This window comes from Rattus norvegicus, chromosome 10, assembly GCF_021556685.1.
Source record: "Rattus norvegicus strain SHRSP/BbbUtx chromosome 10, alternate assembly SHRSP_T2T, whole genome shotgun sequence".
Lineage (NCBI taxonomy): Eukaryota > Metazoa > Chordata > Mammalia > Rodentia > Muridae > Rattus > Rattus norvegicus.
The window spans coordinates 23,169,595-23,184,543 of record NC_141543.1 but is presented as its reverse complement, the minus strand read 5'-3'; the positions used below and the strand labels follow the sequence as shown (position 1 = coordinate 23,184,543).

Below are 14,949 nucleotides of genomic sequence, written 5' to 3'. Positions count from 1 at the left end.
CTACACACCCCTACCATCTGAAGAAAACATGCAGGCCAGAAGCCCCCGGGCCAGAAGCCCCCGGCCAGAAGCCCCCAGCCAGAAGCCCCCGGGCCAGAAGCCCCCGGCCAGAAGCCCCCGGGTCAGAAGCCCCCCCCCCGCCAGAAGCCCCCCGGCCAGAAGCCCCCCCCCCGGCCAGAAGCCCCCGGGTCAGAAGCCCCCCCCCCGCCAGAAGCCCCCGGGTCAGAAGCCCCCGGGTCAGAAGCCCCCGGCCAGAAGCCCCCCCCCCGCCAGAAGCCCCCGGGCCAGAAGCCCCGGGCCAGAAGCCCCCAGGTCAGAAGCCCCCGGGTCAGAAGCTCCGGGCCAGAAGCCCCGGGCCAGAAGCCCCCAGGTCAGAAGCCCCCGGCCAGAAGCCCCCGGGTCAGAAGCCCCCGGGCCAGAAGCCCCCGGGCCAGAAGCCCCCCCCCCCCCCCGGCCAGAAGCCCCCCCCCCCCCGGCCAGAAGCCCCCGGCCAGAAGCCCCCCGGCCCGTCTCTCACTCACGTTGATTTCTTGTTCAAATCGTCTGTGCATCTGCTCCAGCTGCAGCTCGTGCTTGGTGCTCAGCTGCGTCTGGTTCCGATGCTCTTCTTTCTGCAGGAGCCGAAGCTCTCGGAGTTCCTGGCGCCTGCGGATTGACAGACACGACGTTCCCCAGTGAGAAGGGGGCCCCTAAGACCACAGCACCCGCAGTCTGGGCCGTGGAAGGATGGATTGTGGAGTAGAATCCCACTGACGCGGGTCGGGCTTTGGTTGATATTCACTGACGAGAAGGTGAGCGTCCTCCACAGATAAAGAATGCTCGGAGACCAGCGAGGAGGAAGGAACTAACCGCCACCCCCAAAAGTGGTCTGTCCGCACTACAAACAGGCATAAAGCAAACAAGTGCAGAAACGAGAAGAAACTTTAAAATTGCCTGTCCAATTCAAAACGCAAATATAAAAGAATATAAAAGGCAACCAAAGTGGACAAGTATATAGAAGAATTCACACTCCGCGTGGTACTGATGTAAATTAGAACATTTTGGAAGACACTGGCAATACCTCAGAGCTGTTAGGCACCCCAATTTCACTTCTGGATTGAATGAGGATTTTTTTAAAAACTTTTTTAAATGTGATTTTTTTTAAAAGTGTGTTTTTTTTGTTTTTTTTGTTTTTTTTTTTTGTTCTTTTTTTTCGGAGCTGGGGACCGAACCCAGGGCCTTGTGCTTCCTAGGTAAGCGCTCTACCACTGAGCTAAATCCCCAGCCCAAAAGTGTGTTTTTTTAACAGTGTCGTTTATAATTGAATTTCATTCCCCTGGCTAAGATGGAGGAAATCACTAGAACGTCCTAAACTATTTCTATTCTGAAGTGCTGGACGTTTCCTCCAAAGCGATGATGACGTCTGCAAAGCCCTGGTCTCTGGGCGCTCTGAGCATCCTCATGTCTGAGACCAGCAGTCCGGGAAGCCTCGATGCACACTGAAAACTCAGGCAGAAGCTCGCTTGTCAATGAGAGTCCCGAGGCGCACGGCTTATCTGACAGTTTCCTCACAGTGTCCCCCCCCCCCCCCCCCCCGGAGGGCTGTTAGAGACAACTGGAGTGTGAGGCTGTTTCAGGCATGTGGCTTCGCCTTATACCTTCCTTCTCTGCCACTCCCTCCCCTGCTCATGGGTCTGCCTCTGAGATGTACACTGAATCCTGTCCCTGCTCCCTCCTGGCCACTGCCCCAGCCCAGCCTGAGCCCGAGGCTGATGGTGTTGGACAGCCCCCCACGTCCCAAGTCAGTTTTACCGTTCTGCAGCCAAGACAGTGACCAGATAGACCGTCCAGATGGGACATCAGGGCCTGTCACTATGTGCCACTTCCCCTTCTGGCGTGCCTGGAATCCTCCACCCTTCCCTCGAAGCATACAAAGCCCAGGTCCTGCCCCCATGCAGACCACAACCCCACCCTCCTTCTTGCCTGGCATTCCATACTGAAGTCCTGGTCTCTAAGGTCCTGGGGTTCCCTCAGCGTGCCCCCAGCTCTGGGGTCTTCACATCATCCCACAAGCTCAGCTCAGGGTGGTGATGAGGAGGTCCCTGAGAACAATCTTTGCCCATCTCAGGCACTTACTACTGTATCACCCTGTGGATCCTTCACGGTGTGCAGCACAACCAAGAATTAGCCTGTGGGATTGTTTGTATATGTTTGCCCCAGGGAGTGGCACTGTTGGGAGGTGTGGCCTTGTTGGTGCGGGTGTGTCACTGTGGGCGTGGCCCTAACACCCTCAGCCTAGCTGTTTGGAAGTCAGTCTACCACTAGCAGCCTTCAGATGAAGATGTAGAACTCTCAGCTCCCCCTGCACCATGCCTGCCTGGATGCTGCCATGTTCCTGTCTTGATGATAATGGACTGAACCTCTGAACCTGTAAGCCAGCCCCAATTAAATGTCTTTATAAGACTCAACCTTGGTCATGGTGTCTATTCAGAGCAGTAAAATCCTAACTAAGACAGCCTGTGTATTGTGTTTGGGACCCATAGGTATAAATGTGACCCACAGGTATAAAAGCTATAAATAGGGCTGGAGAGATGGCTCAGTGGTTAAGAGCACCGACTGCTCTTCCAAAGGTCCTGAGTTCAAATCCCAGCAACCACATGGTGGCTCACAACCATCTGTAATGAGATTTGATGCCCTCTTCTGGTGTGTCTGAAGACAGCTACAGTGTACTCATATATAATAAATAAATATTTAAAAAAAAAAAGCTATAAATAGCTTCACGTATCTGGATTTCAATCTGTCCCAGTGGCTAATTGGGTGGATGGATGGATAAATGACAACTGAAGAAACAGGCAGATAGACGGATTAAACGTACGATTAGACAGATGGGTACATTAATACATTATTATATTAGACATTAGTACAGACATGGGTAGGTGGATGGACAGATGGATAACTGGGTGGACAAGTGGGTAGACAGATAAGTACATGGATGGATGGATGGATGGATGGATGGACAGACAAATAAATTAGAAGAAAGAACTAGATGAGCAGTCAGGTGGTGTCTAGATGGGTGGGTAGGCGGGTAGCTGGAAGAATGCGTGGACAGACGAGAAGGCCAAGGGATGGATGGGTGCAGGGACAGGGATTAGGTTGCTAGGCAGAGGAGAGAGACACAGCTTCACAGATAGAGGCTGAGTAGATGGGTCACTGGACATGTGGACGAATGAGATGGACAGTAACAGACAGACGGACAGACAGATGGACGTGTGAGTATATGAATGCAGGAGAAAGGGTCTCGAAACCACTCTCCTTTTGCCTCAGCCCCCCTATTCCACACCATGGACAGACAGCTGTCCCACCCTCAAGGCCAATGCCTGGCACTCACTCTCAGGAGCCCCAGCTGTTCCCACACCGGGGCCTCCCTAGACTTGCCTGAGAAACCTCATCTCCTCGTCTTTCTTCTCGTCTTCGCTGATGATCTTGGAGGTGGTGATGCTCACCTCCACACCGTCCACCACAAACCGGCGGGTCCTCTTCAGGGTCTTGTTGTGCAGTTTTGAGCCCTGGCAAGGAGAACGTGCCCAAACTCAGGTAGGGTGAGGTGCACAGCCTGGGCTCAGGAAGGAGGTGGTCATCCACTGTCCCCCTTCCCCAAGCGTTCCAAACAAGGCCTAGGCGTCTGGCCTTAGGACACTTTCCTTCTGCTAGGATGAGGCTTCAGATATCTCTCAAAGCTTTTACCTCACTAAGGTCTTCTTGCAAAACCCAGGTATGTTGGGCACAGCCATACAGAGAAAGGAACCAACTCTTAGCCATAAAGAACTGCGCTCACCTACACTGGCCACTGCTGCCTTTGTAACCCAGGGAAAGACCCTTGTCTCATGTGATGGCTTGCATATGCTGAGCCCAGGGAGTGGCATGTTGGGAGGTGTGGCCTTGTGGGTGTGGGCTTTAATACTCTGGTCCTAGCTGTTTGGGAGTAAGGCTTCCCCTATCAGCCTTCAGATGAAGATGTAGAACTCTCAGCTCCTCCTGCACCATGCCTGCCTGGACGCTACCATGTTCCCGCCTTGATGATAATGAACTGAACTTCTGAACCTGTAAGCCAGCCCCAATTAAATATTGTCCTTATAAGAGCTGCCCTGTTCATGGTGTCTGTTGACAGCAGTAAAACCCTAAGACCTCTTGCCTGAAGCTCAGCTTTCTCCACTGTCCATGGAGCATTAAAACAACTAGCCTCCCAGCTGGCCACGAAGATTTACCGAGGAGCACACAGAGCACACAGCAGCCCCAGCTCATACCACAGATTTACTTCTGCCAGTCACAATCACAGGCCACAATCCCTATTGGATTTGCTGGCCTCAGCTGACCTGGCTGGAGCCGGTGGGCAGCCGTGCCTGTCTGGAGCCTCACGGGCCATTCCCCTCAATCACCTCTCTCTGAATAATTAGTCTACAACGGCTGCTTGGAGAGACCTACCTGCCACTCTTCAAGCTGTCATGGCGGTATGGCATATGGTGCCCGTTGGAAGTGTTTGGTTCTAACTAGTTGAGGATTTAGAGAGGGGCTGGTACTGGTTTTCTAATGGCCTCTGTCCTGTCCACTGACTAAATTTTCTGCCAGCTCTAAAGACTTTTCCTGCTAGAACCTAACACTGCCTCTGCTACATAGTTCAAGAGCCTTCCAGCCCCTTCCATGCCAGAGGCTGATTTGGCTCCTTGCTCGGTATGCTTCTGCCCAGCCTACCTCACCTGGGCTCAGGACATTTACTGCCTTTTCTTTTTAAATGGTTCTAGGGACTGAACACTGAACCCAGGTCGTTTCATGTATGTAATGCAAGCACTCTACCATTGGTTCATATCTCCAACCCAAGAAGTACAAGGCCCTGGCTGTCCTAAATAAGATGACACTTCTGTGTAAAAGCCACTGGCCACAGCTGGGAAACGACAGTTCATGACTCTTGTGTCAGTTCTGAAGAAACAAAACAAGAAGCTTCCTCGGATGCTCCCGTTTGACGGAGCTTCTCTCTGCTCCAACTGCTACTGTGGGGCTGTTGGCCGTTCCCACCGTCCCGGCTTGCACTTAACGGATGTGTGACTTTCTACCGTGTGTTTTATATTGAGTAAATCTTGGAAGGTAGTAGAGAATTGTGCAGGACCACTCTCCCCCCCCCAGATCCCCTATATCAGCCTTGTATGGGGGTTCAGGTGGCGAACAGTAAGTTTAGAACTGCTGGAGGCAGACAAGGAAGGAGGTTGACCTCCTAGCTGCTGGACGAGGAGAGGGCTAAAGGCACACAAGGCCAGGGGTGACCGCCGCCATGCCTTCACCCACACAGCCTTGTGCCAGCTGCCAACTTCTTTGAGTCTCCACTGCCCATCGGGAAACTGTGGGAGGAAGCAGCCTTTCGATTCTGTTTAAAGCACCTTACGCAAGGTGGCTACAGCACTTATTGTCACCCACTGCCAGTCAGGAGGCCAGAGAGGAGAGTGATGGTAACCTCACTGAATCACAGAGCTGGCCCCGAGCCAGGGAACCTCCACTTATAGAATGTTCTTCCCCCAGTTTTATTAACCAAACTTTAAAATCTGAACCCAAACTAACTGTGTAACAGTACTGTCTTACACTGACTCAATGTGGGGTGCTAAGCTATGAGGTGAGCCAAAATCTTAAAGAGCCAAACTCATGAAGCATTTAAAATAAGAGGCTGTTATATATGTGTGTGTGCATGTGTGAGTACTGCTAAACATGTCACAAGGTCTGGTTCATTCCTAGCCCCTCTCACAAATGCATAAATCAAATACAATGTAAACAGCTTCTGCCTGCTTTTGGGAATGGAACCATGGCCCACTGATCAACATGGCTGCCCTGGTCCTCAGGGTGACAGGTGACATTACCTTGAGAGACAATGAGCCCGTCTCTTTGTTCAATGACAGGTCAGCAGACAAGGAGGTGCCGTAGTCCATGCTCTCTGAGGTAGACAGGTTGCTACAGTCCGACGCCCTCTTAGAATGGTTTGGAGTTACAGAGCCAGGGAGCTCCAGGCCTCCATTGGCCAGAGTCTCGACACCCAAAGTCTCCAGGGCGCTGCTGTTAGGTCGGCTCTGGTTGACCTTCGGGGGTTTGCTGGCTGCAGAACTGGGGTTCTCAGCCTGGTCAGTGATTTGTTTCTCTTCGGTCACCTGAATTCTGGCATCCACGGACAATGGCCGGGACTTCCGGAGGGGAACAGGTACCTTTAAGCCATTGTCATTCTTGGAGACCTCATCTGCAGGGCTGGTGTTCTGGGGGGATCCATCCCCTGAGGGTTGGTTACAGGGCCCGTTCACAGGCTCCTGAGGCTGGCTGGGAGGCAGGGGGGTAGAAGAATCCTGGAGAAGCTTGTCAGAGTTGAGGCTTGGCTGAGTTCCATTGGCAGAGGAGTCCTGAGTGTGGTTGACTGGGGGCTAGAAAAGAGTCGAGGCTGAGTTGCTGGGGCTCCACGGTGGTGGTTTGGCCCCAGAGGTGACAGGCCAGCCGTAGAGCAGAGCAGGGACCACTGAGCCTAGTCTCCACCACACCCCATAGCCTTTCTTTTTTTTTTTGGTTCTTTTTTCGGAGCTGGGGACCGAACCCAGGGCCTTGCGCTTCCTAGGTAAGCGCTCTACCACTGAGCTAAATCCCCAGCCCCCCCATAGCCTTTCTTAAACAGGATACCACAAGGACGAAGACTCCGCTCCTCTCTAGTTATAATTTCACCCAGTAGCTTCTCCTGTCTCATGAGGAAAACAGACTACAGCCAGCTGTAGAGAGGCCCAGACAATTGTCACAGTGCAGAGGAATTCCCCTTTCTCACTCAAGGCCAGCTCTCGCAATTTCAACACAGATCCCATTACAGATGGTTGTGAGCCACCATGTGGTTGCTGGGAATTGAACTCAGGTCCTCTGGAAGAGCAGTCAGTGCTCTTACCCACTGAGCCATCTCTCCAGCCCTAGATTTTTATTTTAAATGTTTACAATGAAGCCTAATTCTAAGTTTAAAATGTTAAGTTAGAAATTTAATGAGCCAGGCACAGGAGTACACACCTACCCTTTATCTCGGTGCTCACTAGGTAGAAGCACGAAGGCCTCTGAGTTCAAGGTCAGCCTGGTCTACATAGTGAGTTCCAGGCCAGCGAAGGCTATACATGGGGGGTGGAGGGTTTCAGCTCTGTGACAACTCAACATGTTTACTGGGACTCTCTAGGGAGAGCAATCCTCCTAAGACCCAGGATTGAACTGAGAGACCAGGACCTTGGACAAGTCCAGGTCTGCATGCTCCAGAACCTGGATCTGGCTAAAGTTTGCTCAGCCTCGCCCTGGGCACCTGGGGAGTTTGGGGCTCCCAGCCAGTTGGCCCCAAGAGGAAGAAAGGAATCCTTCCCCCATCTCGCTCCCAGGGGCGGCTGGGGCCCACCCTCCTCAGACCCATGTTTCTCAGGCTTACCGGAACAGCACTCACAGCATCCTTCTCGTCTCCATCCTCCTCTTCTCCATCCTCCCTGCCGTCCTCCCTGCCGTCCTCCTTGCCGTCCTCGATCTCCTCCATCACCTCAGCCTTCGCCTCAGCCACCAGCTCCCGAAGGGCCTTATTACTGGTGACTGTACTGACGAAGGGATGCTGAGGAGAAGAGACACCTACGTTAGAGCCATCTCGAGCCACTTGTGGGGTTGGAATGGCTGCAGGATTTCATCCTGGAGCAACGAGGACCAGCTCTGGTCCCAAGACAACACGTGAACTTGGAGTTGGAAGGGGAACTCAGAAGCCCTGCATGTAGAGGGAAACACCCGACTCTGCGACTCAAGCTGTGTGACCCTGAGCATGCCACTCCTCCTCTCTGAACCATCTCCGAAGGACAGACAGACAATCATGCTGAAGCCAAGGGAAATCATGAAGATGAAATGAGGCAGTTCATGTGAAAGTACCTTGCAAAGTCCGAGTCCAGCCCATGTTCTTTCTTGAGAAGATGTCATCTGTGTGTTTACTTTCTTTTTAACCCATGCTAGCCCTCCCCCCATTCAGCTGCTTCATTCCATCCAATTCTGTTGCTTTAGAGAACCCTGACTAATATACAATCTAAATATGGTTTGTGTTCTGATATGGCCATGAGCCTATGGAGGCCAGGGAGTAGAATGTGGCGCTCTGAGTGAGAATGGCCCCCATTGCCTCACGTTTGAATACTTGGTCCCCTGTTGGTGGAATTGTTTGGGAAGGATTAGGGAGTGTGGCCTCACTGGAGGAGGTGTGTCACTGAAGCTTTGGAGTGTGTTTGTTTATTTATTTATTTACGTACTTTATGTATCTGAGTGTTTTGTCTGTATGTATGCTTGCACACCAGAAGAGAGCATCAGATCCTATGAGACTACAGTTATAGATGGTTGGCTGAGCCACCATGTGGGTGCTGGGAATTGAACTTAGACCACTGCCATGCTTCCCTAATGGATGGTTATGAATTCAAGCCCTCTTAAACTGTAAGCCCCCAAGAAACTCACTCTTACGTAAGTTGCTTTGGTCATGGTGTCTTATCCCTACAATGGAAGAGTAACTAAGATATCCTTCCACACCATGTACCTACAAATTCTCTTCAAGGACAGAATTCTGTGGATATGGAGTTAACTTGCTTCAAATCGTACGTGCGGCTACTGCTGGGGGTCTCAAATAATGTGCCTCTTACAGTCCCATAACTCTGTTTAGGCAGACATCCTCTTCCTGTTTAATCAGTAAGCTTCATTATGACTTATCCTAATTTTTTTTCTTTTAAGATAGGTTTTCATGTAGCCCAGGAAGCTGGTCTCATACTCTGAGCCTCCACCCCCTCTGGTGCTAGGATCACAGGCAGGCACCGATAGAGCAAGTTTATGCAATGCCAGGGCTTGCACCCAATGGGGCACACGAGGCTAGTATCCACCTGCACGAACTACACCCCCAACGTTGCCCCAGCATCCAGAGTTCTTTTCTGCGGCAGCTGTGAGGATCCATCCACTGCACTGAGCAGAGGTCACTGCAAGGTCACATGCTCCTCGGTGCTGGGACAGATGCTCAGTGGTGCTCTCTACCACTGATCTCCACCCCTACTCTTCTGATTCCACATCACTGTCTGTTTAACCATCCTGCTGCTGCTGCTGCTGCTGCTGCTGCTGCTGCTGCTGCTGCTGGCCACGTGGGGGTGTTTCCTGCTCTGAGTGACCATGAAGCAAGCAGCTAGGGACGATCTTGCATCTGCTGTCTTCGGGCAGAAATATCTATTTGGTTTTGAGAAAGGTGATGTAGAGTTTCCTGACAGTGACCGAACTCTACTCTAGGCTTTTACACAAATGGCACTCTTTAAGAGGGCATGCTTTTTTTTGGTTCTTTTTTTTTTTTAAATATTTTATTTATTTAATGTATATGAGTACATTGTAGCTGTCTTGAGATACACCAGGATCTGTTACAGATGGTTGTGAGCAAAAAAGAGCAGTCAGTGCTCTTAACCCCTGAGCCATCTCTCCAGTCCTTTTTGGTTCTTTTTTTTTTTTTTTTTTCCGGAGCTGGGGACCGAACCCAGGGCCTTGTGCTTCCTAGGTAAGCGCTCTACCACTGAGCTAAATCCCCAGCCCCGAGGGCATGCTTTTTATAGACCTTACAAAACCCCAAAGCAAAAGGTCTGGGGATGTTTGGTCAGCCTAAAGTGCCCTGGAGAGCGAGGATGCAAGTATGTCCTCTCAGCCCCCTTTGTCATGAGGGGCAGAGGGGAAGGAATGCTGGGGGTTTAGGGGCATCACTGGGTTGGAATTTGCTCTGCCAAAACCCACCGCTGTCATCAGAAATCTTATTTTGGGACGAATAGTGTCAACCAAAATGTTGGAGCATTCTTTCAATGACTAAAAACGCATCTCTGACACCTTAAGAACATACTCGGGGCTGGAGAGGTGGCCCAGCAGTCATAAGCACTGACTGCCCTTCCAGAGGACCCAGGGTCAATTCCCAGCAAGCACATGGTGGCTCACAACCATCTATAACTCCAGACCCAGGGGAGCTGGCACCCTCCTGTGGCCTCCATGGGCGCTGTACACATGCACACAGACCTACATGCGGGCCAAACACCCACAGACACAAAGTAAAATGTTAAAAAAGACATACTCAGACCTGGAAGAATCCACGAGGAGTTATTCCTTTCTGTTTGTATGTTTAAATGTTCCTGGGGCTGGTGAGACAGCTCAGTAGGTAAAGGCATCTACAGGCAAGCGTAAAGACCTGGGTTTGAGCCTCGTTTCCCACATGATGGAAGGAGGGAACTGACTCCCACAAGCTGTCCTCCCATCTCCAGCCTATGCTATGGCACATGCGTGCCCTGACTAATACACACAGAAAACAAAATTAAATAAAAGTTTCCTTTGTGTCTGGGTGTAGAGCAGGAGTAGAGTGGTTGTCTAACGTGTGTGAGCTTTTGAGTTCAGTCCCTGACACTGGCAGACAGGCAGCAGGCCACTCCCTACCCGTTCCCCCTGAAGTTACACATGTCACATCTTTAAAGAGCTGCGCCCACCATGTTTTCTTGCACCAGCCTGACCTCAGTTCATCTAATCTAGTGGAGCTGTGAAGAACTGAATTTTCCTGCATAGGTAGGTACACAGCGACTCTGGGACGTGACCTCATGTGCCAGGCCAGGTCAGGCCTTTCACCAAGGGGAGTCAGAAGGCCCACCACAGACTGACCAACCGGAGGCTGGTGGACATTTCGGAGTCTCGCTGGGGCCTTCCTGAGAGGGGAGGTGTCACATTCAAGCTGGGACCCAGGAGATGTGTGGGCAAAGTTAGGGAAAACTCCAAGTACAGAGTTTTAAGCAAAGATATGGCCTCTGAAGACCCTGAGCTAGGCTTGGTCCTGGAGGCCGGAGCCTGTGCCTGGTACTCAGGCAAAGGGAGCTAGGAGGGAGCCTGGGCAGCATGCACAGCCTCAGGCAATGGAAAGCCATTCATTCATTCATTCATTCATTCATTCCCAGGCTACTCTCATCTCTGCTACCCAGGAGCTCGTCACTGTGGCTGCTACACTTTTCCGATGGTCCCAAGTGGGCTTTCCACAGAACTAACCAATGGGTCACCAGGACGTGCAGGGTTAAGTGTGCTGACTAGGTGATGGGAGCCAAGCCACCTGGGATAAAATCCAGCCCTCACTGCCCACCTGAGCAAGTCAAGAGACCCTCTCTGTGCCTTAGTTTGTTTATCTGAGGAGTAGGGATAAAAGTTTGGCTGTTCTACGTGCTACATAGTGGGTGTTCAAAATGGCATCACTACTACCATCACCACCACCACAACCCCATCATCACAATCACTATCCTGGAGTCCGGGACACACGACCCAAGCAGGACACCACAGGACACCTCTAAGAGGGAGCTAAGGCAGACGGGACAAGAACCAGCAGCGTGGGCCCAGCCTGCTCAGAGTACAAGGCTTTCACCAGGGCACTGTACATATTGACCAAATTAGTAGCTCTTGAAGAGAACCATCTGCTCTGCCTGCCTGGAGCCCCAGGTCCCTGGGAAGAAGCGGGGAGGGAGCGCAGGTAAGGGGTCCAGTTAAGCAGGGCAGCTCCCTGCAAGGGGCTCAGGGCAGGTGTCTGTTGTGTGTGAGCAGCCCCGCCAAGGCTGACTGGCCTTGATTTGTGTTTAATCTCTGAGAGACAAGGAACGGGAAGGGTGCTGCATCAGCCCACCACCTCTAGTCAAGGCTGTAGAAAACCTTTCTGCCTGACTCAAATGCTGAGGCCCCTCAGAGAGCTGGACCCCGGCACCTCCCAGAATGGCCAAACACTGGGCAAACACTCCCCATGCTGCACCAGGCAGGCTAGCCCAGGCATTCATGACGGATCCTGCACAAGAGCAGATCAGAGCTGGCCTCACTGTCTACCCCTCCAGGAAGAAGGATAGCTGCTCAGAGCCAGCTCGGCTGATGGCTCCAAGCTGCCGGCATGGAAGAGGCAGCATACCGTTTGCCAACTGGCACCTCTCTTTGGCCAGGATCTCTGCTGTCACCGAAACAGATGTCCCATCCAAGTGAGCTTATTTTCTCTCTGTGCACCGAGAAGCCACTAGGGGGCGATGCTCAGATCAAAGTATGCTCCCCTCACCTGCTGCCTGCACCCTTTCTCTTTGTTTCTGTCTTTTTTTTTTAATTAAAAAAACAAAACAAAAACAAAATACACACAAAAAACAAAAAAACTTTACTTTTATTCTATGTGCACAGGTGTTTTGCCTGCATGGGTGTCTGTTCACCATGCATATGCAGGATCCTACAGGACTGGAGTTACAGACAGTTGTGAGCTGCTATGTGAGTGCTGGGAACTGAACCTGGGTCCTCTGGACCAGTGGCCAGTGCTCTTAACCACAGAACCAATTCTCCACCCCTTCTTTAGACTTTTTTTCCCCTCCACTCATTAGAAGCAGCTCCCCAGAGTGGCCAAGAGCACAGACTTCAGAGCCAAGTCACTGGAATGAGGACATTAGCCATCACTGCCAGCTGTGTGACCAAGGGAGAAACGAAGGCTCGGAGGGAACTCCTCACAACCCTAATTTCAGATCCAGGTCACCAACTGCTGCATTAGTCAGGGACATTTGTGCAGATGAATGACTGAGCCATCAGTCCCGGGGAGCTTGGGTGGCTTAGCCACAAGGGACACAAAAGGACAGGGAGTAGCAGCACCCTAGGAGTAACAGACAAGACCTGCCCCAGCTCTGACATTCCAACCAGGTGACCTCGGGCAGGGACTTCTCCTTTGAGCCCAGTGTCCGCAGGTCTAGCAGAACACTGTATCCCTCCCACCCTGCACTTTAACAGGTACTGGAGAGGCCCCAGCAGGTCTGAAGGCATCTGGGTAAACTGAGGCAGAGCATCTTCCCTCTGCTACTCTCCCCTCTGCTCTGTGCTCTTCCGCAGCACGCTGAGAATCCCCTGGCAGGCACTGCTTCAGCTAGGAAGTGGAATTCCTAGCTCCTGCCAAGGCTCCAGGCGACAGCTGGTCTCTGCCCTGACAATGTCAGGCAGGACGGATGCCCCAGCATGGGAGGTGCCATTTACAGGAAGCGACTGGTCCCGAGTGGCTTAGGGCCTTTGCATCCGACAGTGACGGCAGCCCCATCCCTCAAGCAAACACACCATGCTGGAAGTGGGCCTTGAGGAGGCACATTTGATTTTGAACCAGAAGTATGAAAGGAAAGTCAGGATCTCCCAGCGGATAGGCACACTTCTGTTTTGTTTTGTTTTCTTTTCGAAAAAGGGTCTGTCCCTCTATGTAGCTCTGGCTGCCCTGGAACTTGCTCTGTAGACCAGGCCTTGGGCTTGCAGTGGTTCTCCTGCCTCTGCTTGGACTTAGAGGTGTGAGCCACCACATCTAAAAATACACTGGACAGGTCGAGCTGTACCTCAGGCCAAGCTAAGCATTCGACTGCTTGTTGTTTTAGCCTCACCAGGTGCCTTTGAGGAACAATGTAATGAATCCACACTCACCTGCAGCAGCTGCGCAGCACTGGGCCGGGTTTCTGGGTTCTTATCCAAGGCTATCTTCAGAAAGTCTCGGAACTCCGTGGACCTGGGGGACAGGCGTAAGTGAGGAGTGAGCCATAGCCCGGGCACCGTGTGCCCAGGGTTAGGTGTTCCGAGACAGGGTCCCCAGGACATCCTTCTTATAATGCACATGACTGTCCAGGACATAGATGTCTAAGAGGAATATAGACTAGCTAGGGAATAAGCATGGCAGTGTCAGAATCTGAACCCAAGTCCCCATCCCCGAGCCGTGTGGCTGCCTGGGCTCTGTTCCAGTTCCCTATGTCCTGGGACATAACGGAATCTCCCCCTGGCTAACTGGTCTTGCTCTCACACCTAATGTTTTGTGCTGTTTGTATAGTTCAGGCAGGCAGTTCGGAAAGGCCTGGAGATGCCCCGCCCCACCTCCGACATCCACCTGACTTTGGAGTGGCTTCAGACCCTCCATAATTACACAGCCCCTCCTTACCACTTGGAGGGTGTGAGCAGGGTGGGAGGGTCCGACTTGGCGATCTTGAGCAGGACCCGCATGGGGTTGAGCTCATGGTGTGGGGGCTCAATCTGCGCCATCTCGATCAGCGTGATGCCCAGGGACCAGATGTCAGCCTTGTAGTCATAGGGGGCGTCCTTCATGGTTTCACACAGCACCACCTCAGGGGCCATCCTGAGCCAACCAAGGAACAATAAGGGCTAAGAATTGGGCCCCTGTGGGTGCTGCTTGTAGCCTCGGGGTCTCGGACACCACCAGCACCACACTGGAGGTTGGCAGTATTTGAAGCCATGATTTGAATTACTGGCATCCCATTGTCTTCCTCAAGGGTTTCGGCCCGCTGCAGTTCCTGGAGCCTGCCACAAGGTGGCAGCAGCAATCCAGAACAGAGTCCTGGGGAAGGGGCAGGTGGGTGAGGGCAGAAGGGGGAGGTTCCAGCAATAAAACAACAAGGTAGGACAGTGGGGGTAAACAGAACAGGACAGCACAGAGAGAAAGGGGGGTGGGAGAGAAGAGAGAGGAATAACGGGAGGGGTGGGAGAGAAAGAGTTAAGAGTAGTAAGCAAGCGAGGAAGGGGCTGACACCGCGGCCAGTTGTAAAAACAGAACACAAAGTAATCAGGTGTGAAATTGAGTGAGAGCTTGGGCTTGGGGTGTTGCCTGGATGCCCTGCATGCGTGGGAGGGTGCAGGCTGGGGCCAGAGGTCCTTCAGGTGTCTTCCTCTGCCAGAGCGCTGTCTCTTCTTAGGTGTTTTTATTTTAAGTCATAGTTTTGAAAGAGGACGAGACACAACTGGGGAGAGAGGAGATTCCTCACAAGGACAGGTGAATTTGCATGGTTCTCACGTCCTCACCCGGAGACAGCACCCCAAACTCAGTACGTGTGTTAGACAAACCAGGAGCCGAAGCGCCTTTTCAGGGACTCTGTTTAGTTTATT

At 52.2% G+C, this 14,949-nt stretch overlaps 1 protein-coding gene and 1 long non-coding RNA gene across 5 annotated transcripts in view; one reads left to right on the top strand and one right to left on the bottom strand.

Annotated features, from left to right (window-relative positions):
* Positions 1-14,949, bottom strand: part of Stk10 (serine/threonine kinase 10) — a 97,259-nt gene that overhangs the window by 22,269 nt on the left and 60,041 nt on the right. For 3 of the 4 annotated variants that reach the window (NM_019206.2, XM_087571090.1, XM_087571092.1), the window contains 6 exon segments: positions 522-645; positions 3,415-3,545; positions 5,880-6,428; positions 7,448-7,621; positions 13,486-13,567; positions 13,991-14,185. In NM_019206.2, coding sequence (NP_062079.2) covers positions 522-645; positions 3,415-3,545; positions 5,880-6,428; positions 7,448-7,621; positions 13,486-13,567; positions 13,991-14,185 — 1,255 coding nt within the window. 4 annotated transcript variants of the gene reach the window in all.
* On the top strand, positions 9,109-13,238 carry LOC148002805 (uncharacterized). Its single transcript, XR_015631517.1, has 2 exons — positions 9,109-9,440; positions 10,402-13,238. It is a non-coding gene; the product is annotated as an uncharacterized LOC148002805 (long non-coding RNA).